The sequence below is a fragment of the Protopterus annectens genome, chromosome 14.part0 (genome assembly GCF_019279795.1).
Source record: "Protopterus annectens isolate FY-2018-M chromosome 14.part0, PAN1.0, whole genome shotgun sequence".
NCBI lineage: Eukaryota > Metazoa > Chordata > Ceratodontiformes > Protopteridae > Protopterus > Protopterus annectens.
Window position 1 is genome coordinate 846,200,923 of NC_056748.1, and position 14,341 is coordinate 846,215,263.

The following is a 14,341-nucleotide window of genomic DNA, read 5'->3' on the forward strand; positions in this document are numbered from 1 at the left end:
GAAAGGCCACATCCAGAACTTATGAAGCACATGTTATTTAATGTAGGAACTTGTACAGTTTGGGTTGTGTTTTGGACTTGTACTCTAATCTTGTAACTGATAAAGGTCATTGGAACATTCTAATTACATGGTTAACAAAATTAAATTAATATGTGCAAGCATTCTTCCAAAAGGTTATATTAGTTAAAATGTTTATACTGGCTCAGATGCTCTACTTAGATAAAAAAAAAAAGTTTCTTCTGTTAGTAAAAGATCTGCAGTTGTCAGTTAGCAGTAATATTTCTGAATTACTGTGAGCTAATAATAGAGTGAATTTATTCATAAAGATAAAAGAACTTGATTGTATGTGTTCCATCAACCACGTACTTCTACGTAGAAATGGCACAAATCAGAAAGCTGCAGTATTAGACTAAATATGAACTATTTAGCAGATATGTAAAACTAGTAAATTAAATGAGCATTCCTCCTTAGCAGAACACTCGAGTCTAATAGTTAGAAATGTGGCCCGTGATATCTCTGGAGTCAGTGTCCAAAAGGCTTGCTCTCAGTTTAAGTTTTATCAATAAAGCAGATTTACACCAGAGTAAGTTATTTATAATGAGAGACAGTCTTTTGAAATCCGGGCCCCTCTGTTGTCTAGCAACACTAGACCTTAATGAACTTAAGTTTCTTTCTCTGGTTTCTTTTGTTACTATTCATAGACTGCATAAAACATCTTCCCTTCAGCAAAGAACTAATAGGAAGACCATCAACAGGAGGATGATCAGAAAGGACTTTAAACTGAATGGAAGACTGAATTGCAATATAGTTTTAAGTGGGAAAGGTACAGAGCATTGAATAGGGAGGGAATAGAGGTAAAATAATTAAAGGAAGTTATAACAAGTTGGTATTAGAAGTATACTGTAAGGATACAGCATTGTCATTGGTTGGAGTGATGAAATAGAAAAATGATAATCTGAACCAGTTAGGTAATTCCCATGGAGTTTAAGCATTTATTTTCCTTCCAGATATGATTATGAAACTTTGTGTGAATAGTTTCTTGAAGATTATATTTTTATAATGCAGGCAAGCTCATTCATAATAATTGATCCTAAGTTACGGAAAACCATGTATTCCAAAGCACTGTGATTTCTGATGTAGTTAACATTTTCTGAATCAGAGGATAGTATTTTCCCAATGAATTTCTGCCACCTTAAATGATTAAATTTTTAACGAAAGCTTGTTTCTGCTTATCATTTATGAATCAATTCTGCTTGCTCAGTGTCTACTGACTAATTATGTTACTCGTGGAATCTCACTAGGCATCTGAAAGCGAATGGGTTGTGGTGCTCCTTCTTAATTATCTTTCTTCAGTTTTGCAATGCACCTGTCCACTACTATCACTGGCTGTTGGATTGTAGATGAAGGAGATGCATCATACTAACTATTCCTCAGTGTTACCGTCTTCTATATTGTGTTCTGCACTGTTTCTCAATAAAGGAATCCTGTGAATGAAGCATTTGCTGGGAGTAGATTTCCCTTGTGACATGAACTAGGGTATCAGTAATAATGCATCATTCTGCCAAGAAAACACAGTGTACAAACCTTGACTCATTTAAATTAGCTAAGCCTTCAGGATATTAATTGTTTGGCACTGAATCTCTCCAAACAGAACAAAATAGCATTTCCAAAACTGTGTTTGCAGGATGAATCACATTCCTTGGGTACATTTTCATGTAGAAGACCAGCATCAATAAATATAATTCAGTTGTAGCAATGTGATAGGAGGCGTTTAATACTTGTATCAGTGTAATTAAAAGGGGAATTGCATTTCATTTGTGAGCCTCATTTCTGTAAGTGTGTGTCTGTGTGTGTCTGTGTGTGTGTGTGTGTGTGTGTGTGTGTGTGTGTGTGTGTGTGTGTGTGTGTGTGTGTATATGTGATTGTGTATTTGGCACATGCTCCTGTATCCTCACTTATGATGGGCTGATGAGCCTGTTTAGGACTGGTTTTCTTCCATATATTTTAATATACTTCGATAGTCCATGGCTGACTTTACAATGACCCAGAACATGATCTAGAGCAGGATACACAAGGTATAACAGAATGAAAACATGTTTGTTGGTGCAAGAAGAAATTGTGCCTAGTCATTCTAACCTTATAATCCATTTATAACTGAATGTCTCATTCTTTTGTCCCTCCCAATTACCCATTTCCACATCCCTCATATTATTTTGAAACATTTACTTTTCTATCTCCACCATCCATTGTAGTTGGCTTTTCTCTTCATATGGCACCTTTTCTTAGGAAAACATTTTTAATCTAGGGTTATTTGTTCTTCCAGTTTGCTTCTTGTGGTCTTTCCATTGTTTCTATCCTTCAGCCTCAGGTTATTTATTTATATTTCACCAACATTAATATGTAATCCTACATCATACCTGTTTTCTTGCTAAATCACCAGGGAATACATTCCCAGCTCTTTTACCCTCTGCTTCCGACTGTTCTTCTCCATATGTGTCATTCCCCCTGGCAAGTTTTCTCTTGTCTCTACATAGTTTATTGTAGAATCTTTTTGTATGATCTCCAAATCTGCATACAGTACATAAGGCATAGTCTCAACAAGGTCTGGTGTGGAAGGAGAATTATTTCTATAGTTATATAATCCAGCTCTAAAGGATACAACACATTGCCTTGCCTGCAGCAGTTACTGCTGTCTTTTACTTTTACTTTTGATCCATTATCTTTATGTTAGCCACTCCTCATTCCATTCCTGGTCTTGTCTGCTTCAGTTCTACTATCAGCAGCTGGTTTCTTACACGCTTTGCTTGTGGCCCAAATATAGTACCTTGCATTTGTCTGCACTGAACATCAGCTGCCACTTTTCTCTATCCACATAGATATCATTTCCAAGTTTCTCTATTATATACCTTATTTGACACTCCGTTCCCTTTCTATCATCTGCATAGAGGTTTATCATTTTGTTTGCTCCCTAAGACTTTATTAAGACAATAGACTTGAATACTTTGGGGCCTAGTATAAGTAGACTGCTGAGAGATTTCACTGATCGTATGCATTATCTCTTACCTCATATTCCACCATCTTCCTCTGTCTCCTGTACTTCAACAAAGTCTCTGTCTAGGCCCTCACATTCTGTCTCATGTTCCCCCCTGCAGTTTATTTAGCAGTGATCTATGAGGTAAAGGGTCCAAGGTCTTAATCTTGGTCAGTAAAGTCATAACCTAGTCATAAAATTGAATCATATTTGACTGACAGCTCCTTCCAGTCATGAATATTGCAGATCGCTGACCTCAACTTTTCCTTTTTCTGCAAAGAAACTAATCTTCCTGTCTGGATTTCTTCCATATCCTTCATTTTTGGTAATGTCAGATTGACTAATTTGTAATCCCGCAAGTACTTTTTACTCCTCCACAGACAGAAGAACCAGCATTGTACAGTATCTTGTACTAGTTAATGACCTTTTTACTGAATTAGCCAAAGCTCTGGACAAGTTTTTGAGTATCTTGTGGGAGCAGCCCTTCTGACATATGAGCATTGTCCATATTTAAGACAGTCACTCTCTTTCATCTTCCACTTAATAAGGTTATCTGTCTACTTTTCTTGCAATTTTGTACATGCTTCCTCCCAGTATGGCACCTTCCAGTTCTTCTCCTTGTTAAATACTGAGTTGAAATATTCATTTAGAAATTGAGATTCTCCCCTTTATGTCTGCGACCAGCTTCCCATTCCAACTTTGCCTTGTGAAATTTATGTCCCACTACTTCTGAGTGAGAGATATCTCTGTTCATCTGCTAAATTATCATTTCAGCCATGCCATTGCTGGTTTCACTTCCTGCACTGGTCTTTTGCTTACCTTCGTGTAGTGGGCTCAGTCTAACTTCCTCCTCCTGATACCAGTTCCACATTTGCTCCATGGAGTCAAGGTATCAGGTGCCACCACAGAATGTAAGAATGTATCTAGTGGTGTACCACAATGCTCACTCGTTTTTAGCATATATATTTCTTTGATCTCCAAACTGTAAACCTAGATCTATGCCTAACTGAGATTTTTTTAGTTTTTTGATGTCAGTAAGCTGAGTGTCATTGTCCAGTCTCCCCTGTTGGTGAAATACCTACCTAAAGTACCCTGAAAAAGATCTAAAATTAAATGCAGAAAAATGCAGTATTGCCACATTTGGTAAACAGCTAAAAACCCTAATCTACCAGCATATATAGTACCCACATCTAGACAGACACAGTTGCCAGGGATCTTGACACGTTGGTTAGTAACTCCCACTCCATTTACCACCAAGCAGCATCAGTAGTCAGGACGTCATTCTACTTATTACATTTAATATCCACCCAGCTCAAAAGATGCTATTGTCCCACTGTGCTGAAATCTGAATAGGCCCCCTTTGGCATGCACCTATCAAGATGTATCACACAGCTAGAAAGGCCTCAGAGATTACTACTAAAAAGAGTTTAGTGGTCTAAATACTCTTGGTGACCAAGACAGGCTTGGGGCCACATCCCTGTACTTGGTCTCTTATAGACTCCTCCATGGAACCATGTCTTACATTCAGTGCTATTAGGACCCAACTATTCTTCACCTATTGGATTTCCTTAAGACAAACAGGTCCAAAAGCTCTAGCCTTAAAGATTTAACATCTCCACTATCATGTACATAAAATACAGTGCAGGGGCTGGTATATTATGCAATGCTTTCCCCATCTCTGGAACAAATTGCCCCTTCTTACATGTATTAAAGGATGATACCCTTGTATCCTTCAAGATGAACCCCAATGTTTGGATGGGTATTCCAGCTAGGACACTGAAAAATATCTCTTCTGAATGGAGTTTATACTCCACTTTTCTCCTTAATTGTTAGGATTGGTAGTACAGTACTGAAACAGACAGCTGCACGTGAAGACTCCTTAACTATCACTCTGACTCCTAACTGCAGTGCTTGGTGTTGTAGTGCTGACTGCGATATAGAAACAAATTTCTTTATGCAGTGTGTGTGAAGACATTTTGTCAGCACTATGAACCCAAACTAAAATGACTGCAACTTTCTGATATGTCTGGTATTTTTGTTCTTTAAATGTCTTCCTCTAGTACACAGATATTAGAACACTTATTAAGCTGTTTAATTAGTGGCATCATAACAATTCTGGCAATTCCTAAAGAAACATATGCTATAATTGGTCATGTATACACATTTCTAATGTAGCAAATAATTTAATGATTTTGTCCTGTGAAATGTGTTTTCTTACATTTCACATACTGGTTCAATCTGCTATACGTTTTCTAGTTCCCAGAGTATTCCTTAACCCAATAGACCAGCATTTGTACATATACTTAATTGTAGATAAGTATCTTTACTAAGTGGTGCATTTCTTTTGTTCAGAAAGTATGCTGACAATAGTTATCAGCGAATAAGAATCTATGGCCTATCATGCTTAAATAGACTGGAACTCTGCTTTCAGATTCCTCTTAGTAAAGAATGCAAATAAATCACATGGCATCAATAATGCTTGAGGCAATGATTGCAGTTATATAAATTATGGGAATATCTGATTAAAATGCTATTAAAAATGACATCTAGTTCTAAAGACTTAAGGGAGTCATAATTTTTGCTGATGCATTCGTTTAGTTGTACTGAATGACAGCTATCAAAATATATTCCTCTTATCTCCTAATTTGATTTTAGAATGTTGCCATTTTGCATAACAGAAGGAAGAATAGTGTTTCTGTTTTTTTTTTCAGATCTGCATTGCAGTAATAACTATTCATCATCCTAGTCAGTCTAATATTGAAGCTAGTTACAAATGTGCGCACTTCGCCATACTAAAATTATTATTTTTTGTTTCTGTAGGCTGTTGAAACCAATCTTGCTTCAAAGGATAGTCACTGGGTCTACGTAAATGAGGTATGTAATGCTCATAGTACTTAATATAAAATGCCTTCCTTTCTTAACTTCAGACAGTTTTAGTGGGAGTAATGAAAGCATTTACATTGGGTCTTGAAGTTGAATGACAAGTGTTTTAGGGTTCTTTTGAAATGGTGATGCTAAAAAGGCTTTTCTGTATTAGTTGGAAAGGCAAAAAAGATGGCTGGAACCGTTGCTCTAAGTTCCAGATCAAGAGAAGATAACAGTCAGGATGTTATTAATGAATATTTGCATCCCATCATATTGAGCTTATCTGCTAAATGGACCATGTCCATAATTTTGCAGTTTAAATATTAGTATGGAGAGAAATTACTCAGGTCATTCACAAAAAGATCTATAGGATACTCTACTAGGTATTAGTACAGTAGTGTTTATGCTTGAGTAATAGTAGCATAAAACAGCAGATAGCATTTGATGGTACTAGACATACAACCCATTTTTTATGTCATGGAGTTAGTAGCAGAAGAAATTCATAATCCAGCAGGAGTAAAAGGATTCCATTGGCTATAGCATTTACTGAATCACATCCCAGGAAGGTTGAGAGTTTTCACATTTGTCCAAGCTGGATTAACTTTTTTTTTTCTTTCCTTGTATAAGTATTGCACATTATTGCTAAGTTAAGGTGTAATGACTGAACTACATATTTATAAGTATCTGCCCTTTCCTTAGTAGAACCACAAGAGTAGCTCATCATACAGTTATTAGACTTTGTATAACTTACAAGCGGTGTGAATGATTATACATTTTGTCTTTTTATAGTTCATTTTAAGTTATTAAAAGTCTTTCATAACATGGATTAGGTCCTGTACGAGAATATTCTTAACAGAAACTCTGCATTTAATTTGGCACAAGATAACCAGGTCACCTGTTTCTAATTAAACTTTAAGGTTCAGTGTGCAAGATGGGGGGGGGGGGGATACAGAGAATAGCAGGAGTGCTGTGGTAGAGGCTTGCGAGACCAGACTCAATACCTTGTACATTTTTAAAACTGTGCATTGCAAGTTTAGAATATAGGATTTCTTTCTTATATAGTGATCCATTTAAATGGATCAGTGCTTATGCAATGAGCGTTGCTTAGTTATAATGCATTTATGATTAATTGAATCAAAGATTGACTCAGTCACTGCGTATGCAACCGGTTAAATCTGATTTGCCTATAAAAGTACATTTTTGACAGGTTATTAAGCTGTAGCAACCATAACACATCTTTATTGAACATACTATAATACTATATTTCTTAAGTTGTAAAATTTGTTTCTCTTTGATTTTGTTCCATCTTTATTTGTAATATCAGTGCAGTTTGAATTTTAGTTGTTATTGTATTTCTGGATATTAGCCTCACATAGTTTACACTGTCACTGTTAACAATATTCTTTTCAGTGTTATACACTCCTCTTTGCAATAATTTTCACTGTTATAAGCTGATATAGCTGAATTAAATAAATATTCCATATGTATATCGAGCTCTCTGTTCTCTTCATCTATACACACACACACACACACACACACACACACACACACACATATATATATATATATATATATATATATATATATATATATATATGGATTCATATCACTTCACTGAAAGAACATTTCACTGACACCCATTTCACTGAGACCAAATCACCTAAAGTTCATTTCACCTAAAATTCATTTCACTGACAAGTAGCAATGTAAGGCAAGTCAAAGGTATATGTCCTTTTCCCCACTGTAGTGTGATCCTGGTGTTAGTATATATAGTTAGGGGGGGTGTGGGGGGCATAGCCCCCCACATTGGGGAGTGTGGAGAGCTTAGCCCCCACTTAATTTAGTTTTCTGTTGTCTGGTTTAGTTTTACATGATTTTGTAAAACCTAACTAGGTGGGTGGCAATGCCCCGCACACCCTCCCCCCACCCCCCCCTAACTATATATACTAACACCAGGATCACACTACAGTGGAGAATAGGACATATACCTTTGACTTGGCTTAGAGTACTACTTGTCAGTGGAATGAGTTTTCGGTGAAATGAACTTTAGGTGATTTGGTCTCAGTGAAATGGGGTGTCAGTGAAATGGTCTTTCAGTGAAGTGATACGAATCCATATATATATATATATATATATATATATATATATATTCACACAAACACACACACACATACACACACACACACACGCACACACAAATATATAATACAGGTTCCATTTGTTTGATCGGTAGTTCACTTTATTGACAAAAAAGTGTGATTAATTTTATCTGAAATGCATTTAATCATCATTACGTTTGCATTGATGTGCATCTGACTGACAAGTGTGTAATGTTATAGAAAATGACTGCTGTTGTAGTTTAGAGGATGGGAATTCCAATACAAATTAATGCCGATTGATATTTTTACCATGATAATTCCCTCTATGTCATGCCACCATCTCTACAAGTTCATACATGTGCTCCAGCAGTGATTCTGAGCATGAGTATTCTTTTTCCTCTGCAGTTGTATCTATGGAGTTAGCATATTTATGTTAAGGAGGTGGCGAGAGGTGCAGGGTGGCTTTTCCCCAGCAAAAATGCTTTTGTAGACATATTTAGTGTGTATGAAATTTTCAGTGAAATGTGGTTGACAAAATGTTGTGTTGACGAAATGACTATTACATGAAAAGAAGCATATTTTTTTCTTGTTGATAATGTGAGCTGGCAATGATGTATAATCATTGATGTACATAATCATATATAAATACTGCTTCATAAACAATTGTGTACTTTTTAGTATGTTAATTAAAGGAAGGAATGTAGTTATGTATCCATGATGATTAAGTAAGTTAGACTTTACGTTTTAAGCATACATGTTATGGAAACTTGTTTCCATTAATCAAGAATGGCAGCGTAGGATAAGACAGGATGAACATGTTATTCACAGGACAAAAGATAAAGTCGGCCATCATCTTGACATATTTAGCATGAAAGCCATTAACCTTTTTATGGACAGGAAATATTGATCAGTGCTTATGGATTTTTCTCCTTGTGATTGCCTTGATATAAATTACTAGTTGACTGCAATTTCAGGCAAGAATTTTAGTATCTTGCAATTTTATTGTACTTCAAGTAATAAGTGAACTTTATATTACTCGTGAGCTTCAGAAAACAGATTTTATTATATGAGATCAATGAATAGATGTGTCTTTGTATGACAAACTTGTTTTCCTCGATGCACACTGATACATGCAAATTTAAACTTAAAATTACATTTTAAAGGCATCATCAGTACCATATGTAACATAGTCCATCATCCGTCATACAATGCCTCTTGAAAAGGTAACTTTCACCTTAACTATTTTTATAAAAAAATGTTAATTCGTTTTAATGGTCACTTTTTTTATTCATTTGCAGTATCGTCAGAGAAAACCATGCATTTAATTATGACATCATTGAAAATAAAGCTAAAAAAAAACCTTCAATGCCACATCTTGAAGGAGTTGCTACTAGATTAGGTAGTTCCCAGCATGCTTTGTAAAAATCCTGCTTTTATTATTTTCATTGCAGGCATACATGCAAACTCTCATACAGTCATTTTTGGACAAAAATACCTCACAGCAGACTGTAAGCTATGGTTTTCATATTACTAGTTTTAGTGTACATGTAGCTATATTTTACAAAGAAGTTATTTATCATTTTGATTATGATTTTAAGAAGGTAAAGCTAGCAAGGATATGAAGGGAACAGTGGAAATACAGTATAAGTCACAATGGAAGGCAGGATAATAAATGGGGATGATGAAAGATTAATAGCTACCTGTAAAACAAAGTTCTAACCTACTTTTTATTTATTTGACTTATTTATCTTTATTTATTATCCTTGAAAATCAGTGCATTAGTGAATTACATTTTTTACCATGACTATGCCACTGGTTTTGCCATAGTTTGCCTTAACTGGTTTTCCAATGACAGTGAACTGTTTGCCCATACTTCTGCAAATATATTTTTAACCTTCATATAGTCTGTTTTATAAATAATTTTGGTTATTGCTTCAGTAGACTAACCACAACCCTACCCACACCAGCTTCATATCCTTACTACACTCTTACCTGTCATCAAATTGGATATGCTCCTGTTCATCTCCTACTTCAGTCCCCCCACTACCGTTCATTTCAGCAGCCCCCTCTTCTCTCTGCCTTGCAACCTTACACTCAACTAAATGTCTAGCTCCTCTACAAAACTTCTTCTAGACATACTTATCTTCTGCTATATCTTCCTCTACTTCCATCTACTTCTGTAAATTAAGCTAAAAAAAAAGTTCTTATTCTCCAAATGTTAAAGTGCTACAGCCTGAACATGTATTTCGTTTTGCTCCACTGCCACTCAAGCCACTCTGTATTCAAACATAATTACTTTCATACTTTGTACTTCATATTTTACTACTTTGCACTATTTTATTAATATTGTATATACATTTCTTGATATTCATGATTATATTTTCTATGTAATTGTCAAAGAACTCATATACTGTATTGTATCACCCATGGAGCTTTTTTTTCCCCAGGCCTCCATTGAAAATGGGCTTTTCTTGGCTTAGTGGACTTCCCTGGCCATCAAACTGTAACAAATAAATAAATAATAAATAGACATTACCAAAATGGAGCATTTTTCCCAAGGATCCATATGTGATCAAAGTTAACATGATTCATTTTGAATTTGTAGTGAAGTATATGGTTTGGGATAGTCAGGTAGCGGTAGGACAGCCATTATTTCCCATTCATGTATATCTTTGCAGACTGTTTAGACATTGCATGTCTGCAGCACAAGGAATGGCTGTGAATAGCAGGATTCATTACCTTCTAGTTGAGATATAGCTGGAGGAGTCATGGTTGAATCTTTACTAGCTTATTCAGTGTAACAACTGCAGTCATGACAAATAGTCAAACTCTTCCTTAACATTTGTATAGGATTCATTAGTAACTCTTCCCCAGCATTTATATATGATTCATAAGTAAATTAGTAAACTCAGATGGTGAGCAAATGCTAATGCTACTCCAGCAGTTGACTGGTTAATTCATTTTAGTCAAAATTTGATTTTGAAAGAAGAGTAGAATAGATATTCAGGAAATGCTAAGATTTTCTCTTTATGACAGCTGTCTTGCACTTGTTCCAAGACATTGTGCGGATTCTGACTGGTAATTTATAGGTTCATAGGTTCATAAGTAGGTACTAGGCTATCGTCCCTAGGGCCTATACAAGCCTAGCCAAAAAGGTACCCTGGCTTTCGCCACGCAAGAAAATTATTTTCCTGTACCCCTGTTGAGCACAGCCACTGAGGTGATCCCTGGGGTGAATTTCCTATTTCCCATCCAATCATCAAGATTTTTCTTAAAGAGTGCTAATAAGGACCTTTGTTTGATATAGATAGGTAGTTTGTTCCAAAGTATGGCAAGTCTCTGGGACAGGAATCTATCCCTCCAGCATGTTTTTTTTATTGTGGTGACAAGGTTTAGGTCCCTAGAGTGTGTAGCTCGGAGGGATTGGGATTTCTTTAAGTGGAGCATGTCCAACAGCTCTGGATTTGACATAGCTTTGTATGTTAGGCAGAGATCGCCTCTGTGTAGGCGATATGCAACGGAGTAAAGCTGAAGTTTTTTGAGAAGGTCTGCATAGGGCATCTGTTTGAGGCTGGTAATCCTCTTTGTGAGGTATTTCTGCATTCTTTCCAGTTGTTGTAGATGTCTTGTGAGGTACATACCAAAAGGGGCATTGTACTCTATAATGGGTCTAATGAGTGATGAGTAGAGGGGAACAATGACCTCTTTTTTCCGGGATGACAAACCTTTAGTGATGAGGTGTGCCACGTAGAAGGATTTCCTGACTACTGTGGCAATGTGATACTGCCCACCTGTGTCCCAAGGTCTCTTATCACATGTTCGGTGTTAAGTAGACTACCACCTATGTGGTAGCTCATGGGTACAGAGATTTTAGAAAAGGGGTGACAATGCACTTTTTGGCATTGAGCTTGAGGCCATGGCTTTGACACCAGGCATCTGTCTCAGTGAGGCCCTTTTGTATGATGTCCACATCGTTAGGAGTTTCAATTATGGCTCCTTCATTAGCCACAGACCTTCTGTGTTAGCCTGTACTTCAGAAAAGTAGATACCAAACAGGAGAGGACCCAGGACGGAACCCTGTGGTACTCCACTTGTCACTGGTCTGAAGTCGGATTTGGAGTCTGCTACTTTCACAGTGTGGATTCTGTCAATGAGCCAGTTGGCAACCATCTTGTGATATAGGGATTTATACCTAGTTTAGTGAGTTTATCTATAATTCCAGAGTGGGGGGTGGTGTCAAAAGCCTTGGCAAGATCTAGATAGGCTGTGTGAACCACCTTACCCTCATTTACGGCTTTGGTGACTGCTTCAAAGAAGTCAGTCAAGTTTAGGAGACATGATCTGCCTTTTACAAACCTGAACTGGGTAGGGTCCAGAGTTTGGAGATTACCAATGTCTTTGTTTATAAGTTATCTCTCTCTGTTCCATCGTGTTACGATAAGCAAATAGGATGCGGTTTGGCCTTTACAGTTTTAGCTGGTTTAGCATTTTATCAGTTAGGAATAATGCCATTTTAGTGGATGTCCATCTGTTTGGCTGATGGTTCTCATTTTGGCAATACACTTGCAAGAATCCCTCAGTGCTGTGTTCCTACATGAGATATCAGCTAGAAAACAGTAACTGCAAAAGACAGCTAAAAGAGCTGAACTTTAACATGGATAAGATAAGTGTGTCTCATCCATTACAGCAAATTCCTGACTATGGATTCATTCCACCATGTTTCTGAAGTTCTTCCTTCCTGGTTGAAGTAACTCGGACTGTGGGACTAAAAACTTTAAGAAATCGTGTCAATTATTTGCATGTTGTCACATTAAATCTCTCTCCATATGTTTGAATAAAGCCGACAGACTCCTCTGTAGTCTATTTTAACCTGATATCTTTTAAAGTAAACTAACAGTGCCCAGTATAGTACATCTGCCTCATCTGAGTTTTATCAGCTATATTACAAAATATTTACTAAAAACACATGATTTACAGATTCTATTTCTGCATCACATGCATTGAATGTAAAGTGTAAATTAGTTTTTTAACTTAGAAAAACAATCCAATAAAATAAATTGTTCTGGAATAAACAATGTTTTAAGGTATTTTACTGTTTTCAGACTCACCCGCATTGCTCCCCAGATTTTGTACAACTTTTTATCAAAACTTGCCTCACAGCAAGAGATTCTCCAGTTCGATTCTTAGCTGGGGTGCCTTCTGTGTGGAGTCTGCATGTCCTCCCTGCATTTATGAGGGTTTCCTCCCACATTCCAAAGACATGCATGTGGAGCATTTCTCTCCAGGCCTCCGCTGACAATAGGCTCTGTCCTAACTGGGCTTTCCCAGTCAACAAATGTTAAATAAATAAAGAAAGTAATAAATAATTATTTGGATTTCACTCTGAAAGCTCACTCATGATGTTATCTAAGATTATGAGTAAGTTTCAGAATCAAGATAATGTTGTCAGTAAACGAGACAACATTTTGTAGGACCCCCCCCCCCATTAATGTATCACTGCTAGTAGTAACACCCACTGTAATTTACCACTCTCTCACAAATTGTCTTAATCCTTGCCTCCTGTAACTATCAAATTAAATCTCTGCAACCAACCCACTACCCTCCTAACATTTTTTATCCTAATTCACAACAAAGATAAAACCCAAGTCAAATAAGATGCCCCTAAGTTAGATTATTTTACTATTTCTCCTCACTCTGCTAGCCTTTCTCATCAATTATCAATCCACTTCCTTCAAATACTTAAGACTTCAACCAGTCCTCACAAAAAATATCAACATCTACCCAGCCCTTCTTTCTCCATAACACCCTATTTCTACAAACAAACCACATCTGGTTGACATTTCTATAAATATCATTAAAACCATGCATCCAAATGTACAATTAAATATCAAATCAAGACCAAAATATAACTGGCCACACTCTTCCCTCTCTAAAATATCAGTTCAAAAAATTAGCAACCTGATCTCACTGTTTATAAAGCCTTCACTTCTAACCCAAAAATAAACCACTCACCTAATACAAATAGAATCCAAACTCACCTTGCTAAATATGAACCAAAGAAGTATGTGCAATAAAATCATTGGCATACATGCTATCTTGCCACATACACTCCTGATGTAGTCATAGTTAATGAAACCTGGTTAAAAAAAGAAATAAGGCAAAATGAGACCCCCCTCCCAGGATATAATATACTCAAGCATGACAGACAAAACAAGGGTGCAGGTGGTGTAGCAATCATCTATAAAAATACACTAACCATTAACCTACTTCCACAGGAAAAACCCACATTTAAAGATGATGAGCTACTAATAACACTCCTAAAAATCAACAATAGGAAAACTATATG

General features: G+C 36.4%; 1 protein-coding gene across 3 annotated transcripts in view; it reads left to right on the forward strand.

Annotated features, from left to right (window-relative positions):
- GRID1 (glutamate ionotropic receptor delta type subunit 1) overlaps positions 1-14,341 on the forward strand; it is a 2,576,795-nt gene that overhangs the window by 1,646,833 nt on the left and 915,621 nt on the right. For all 3 annotated transcript variants that reach the window (XM_044056599.1, XM_044056600.1, XM_044056598.1), the window contains exon 3: positions 5,852-5,905. In XM_044056599.1, coding sequence (XP_043912534.1) covers positions 5,852-5,905 — 54 coding nt within the window. The remainder of the gene's footprint in view (positions 1-5,851; positions 5,906-14,341) is intronic.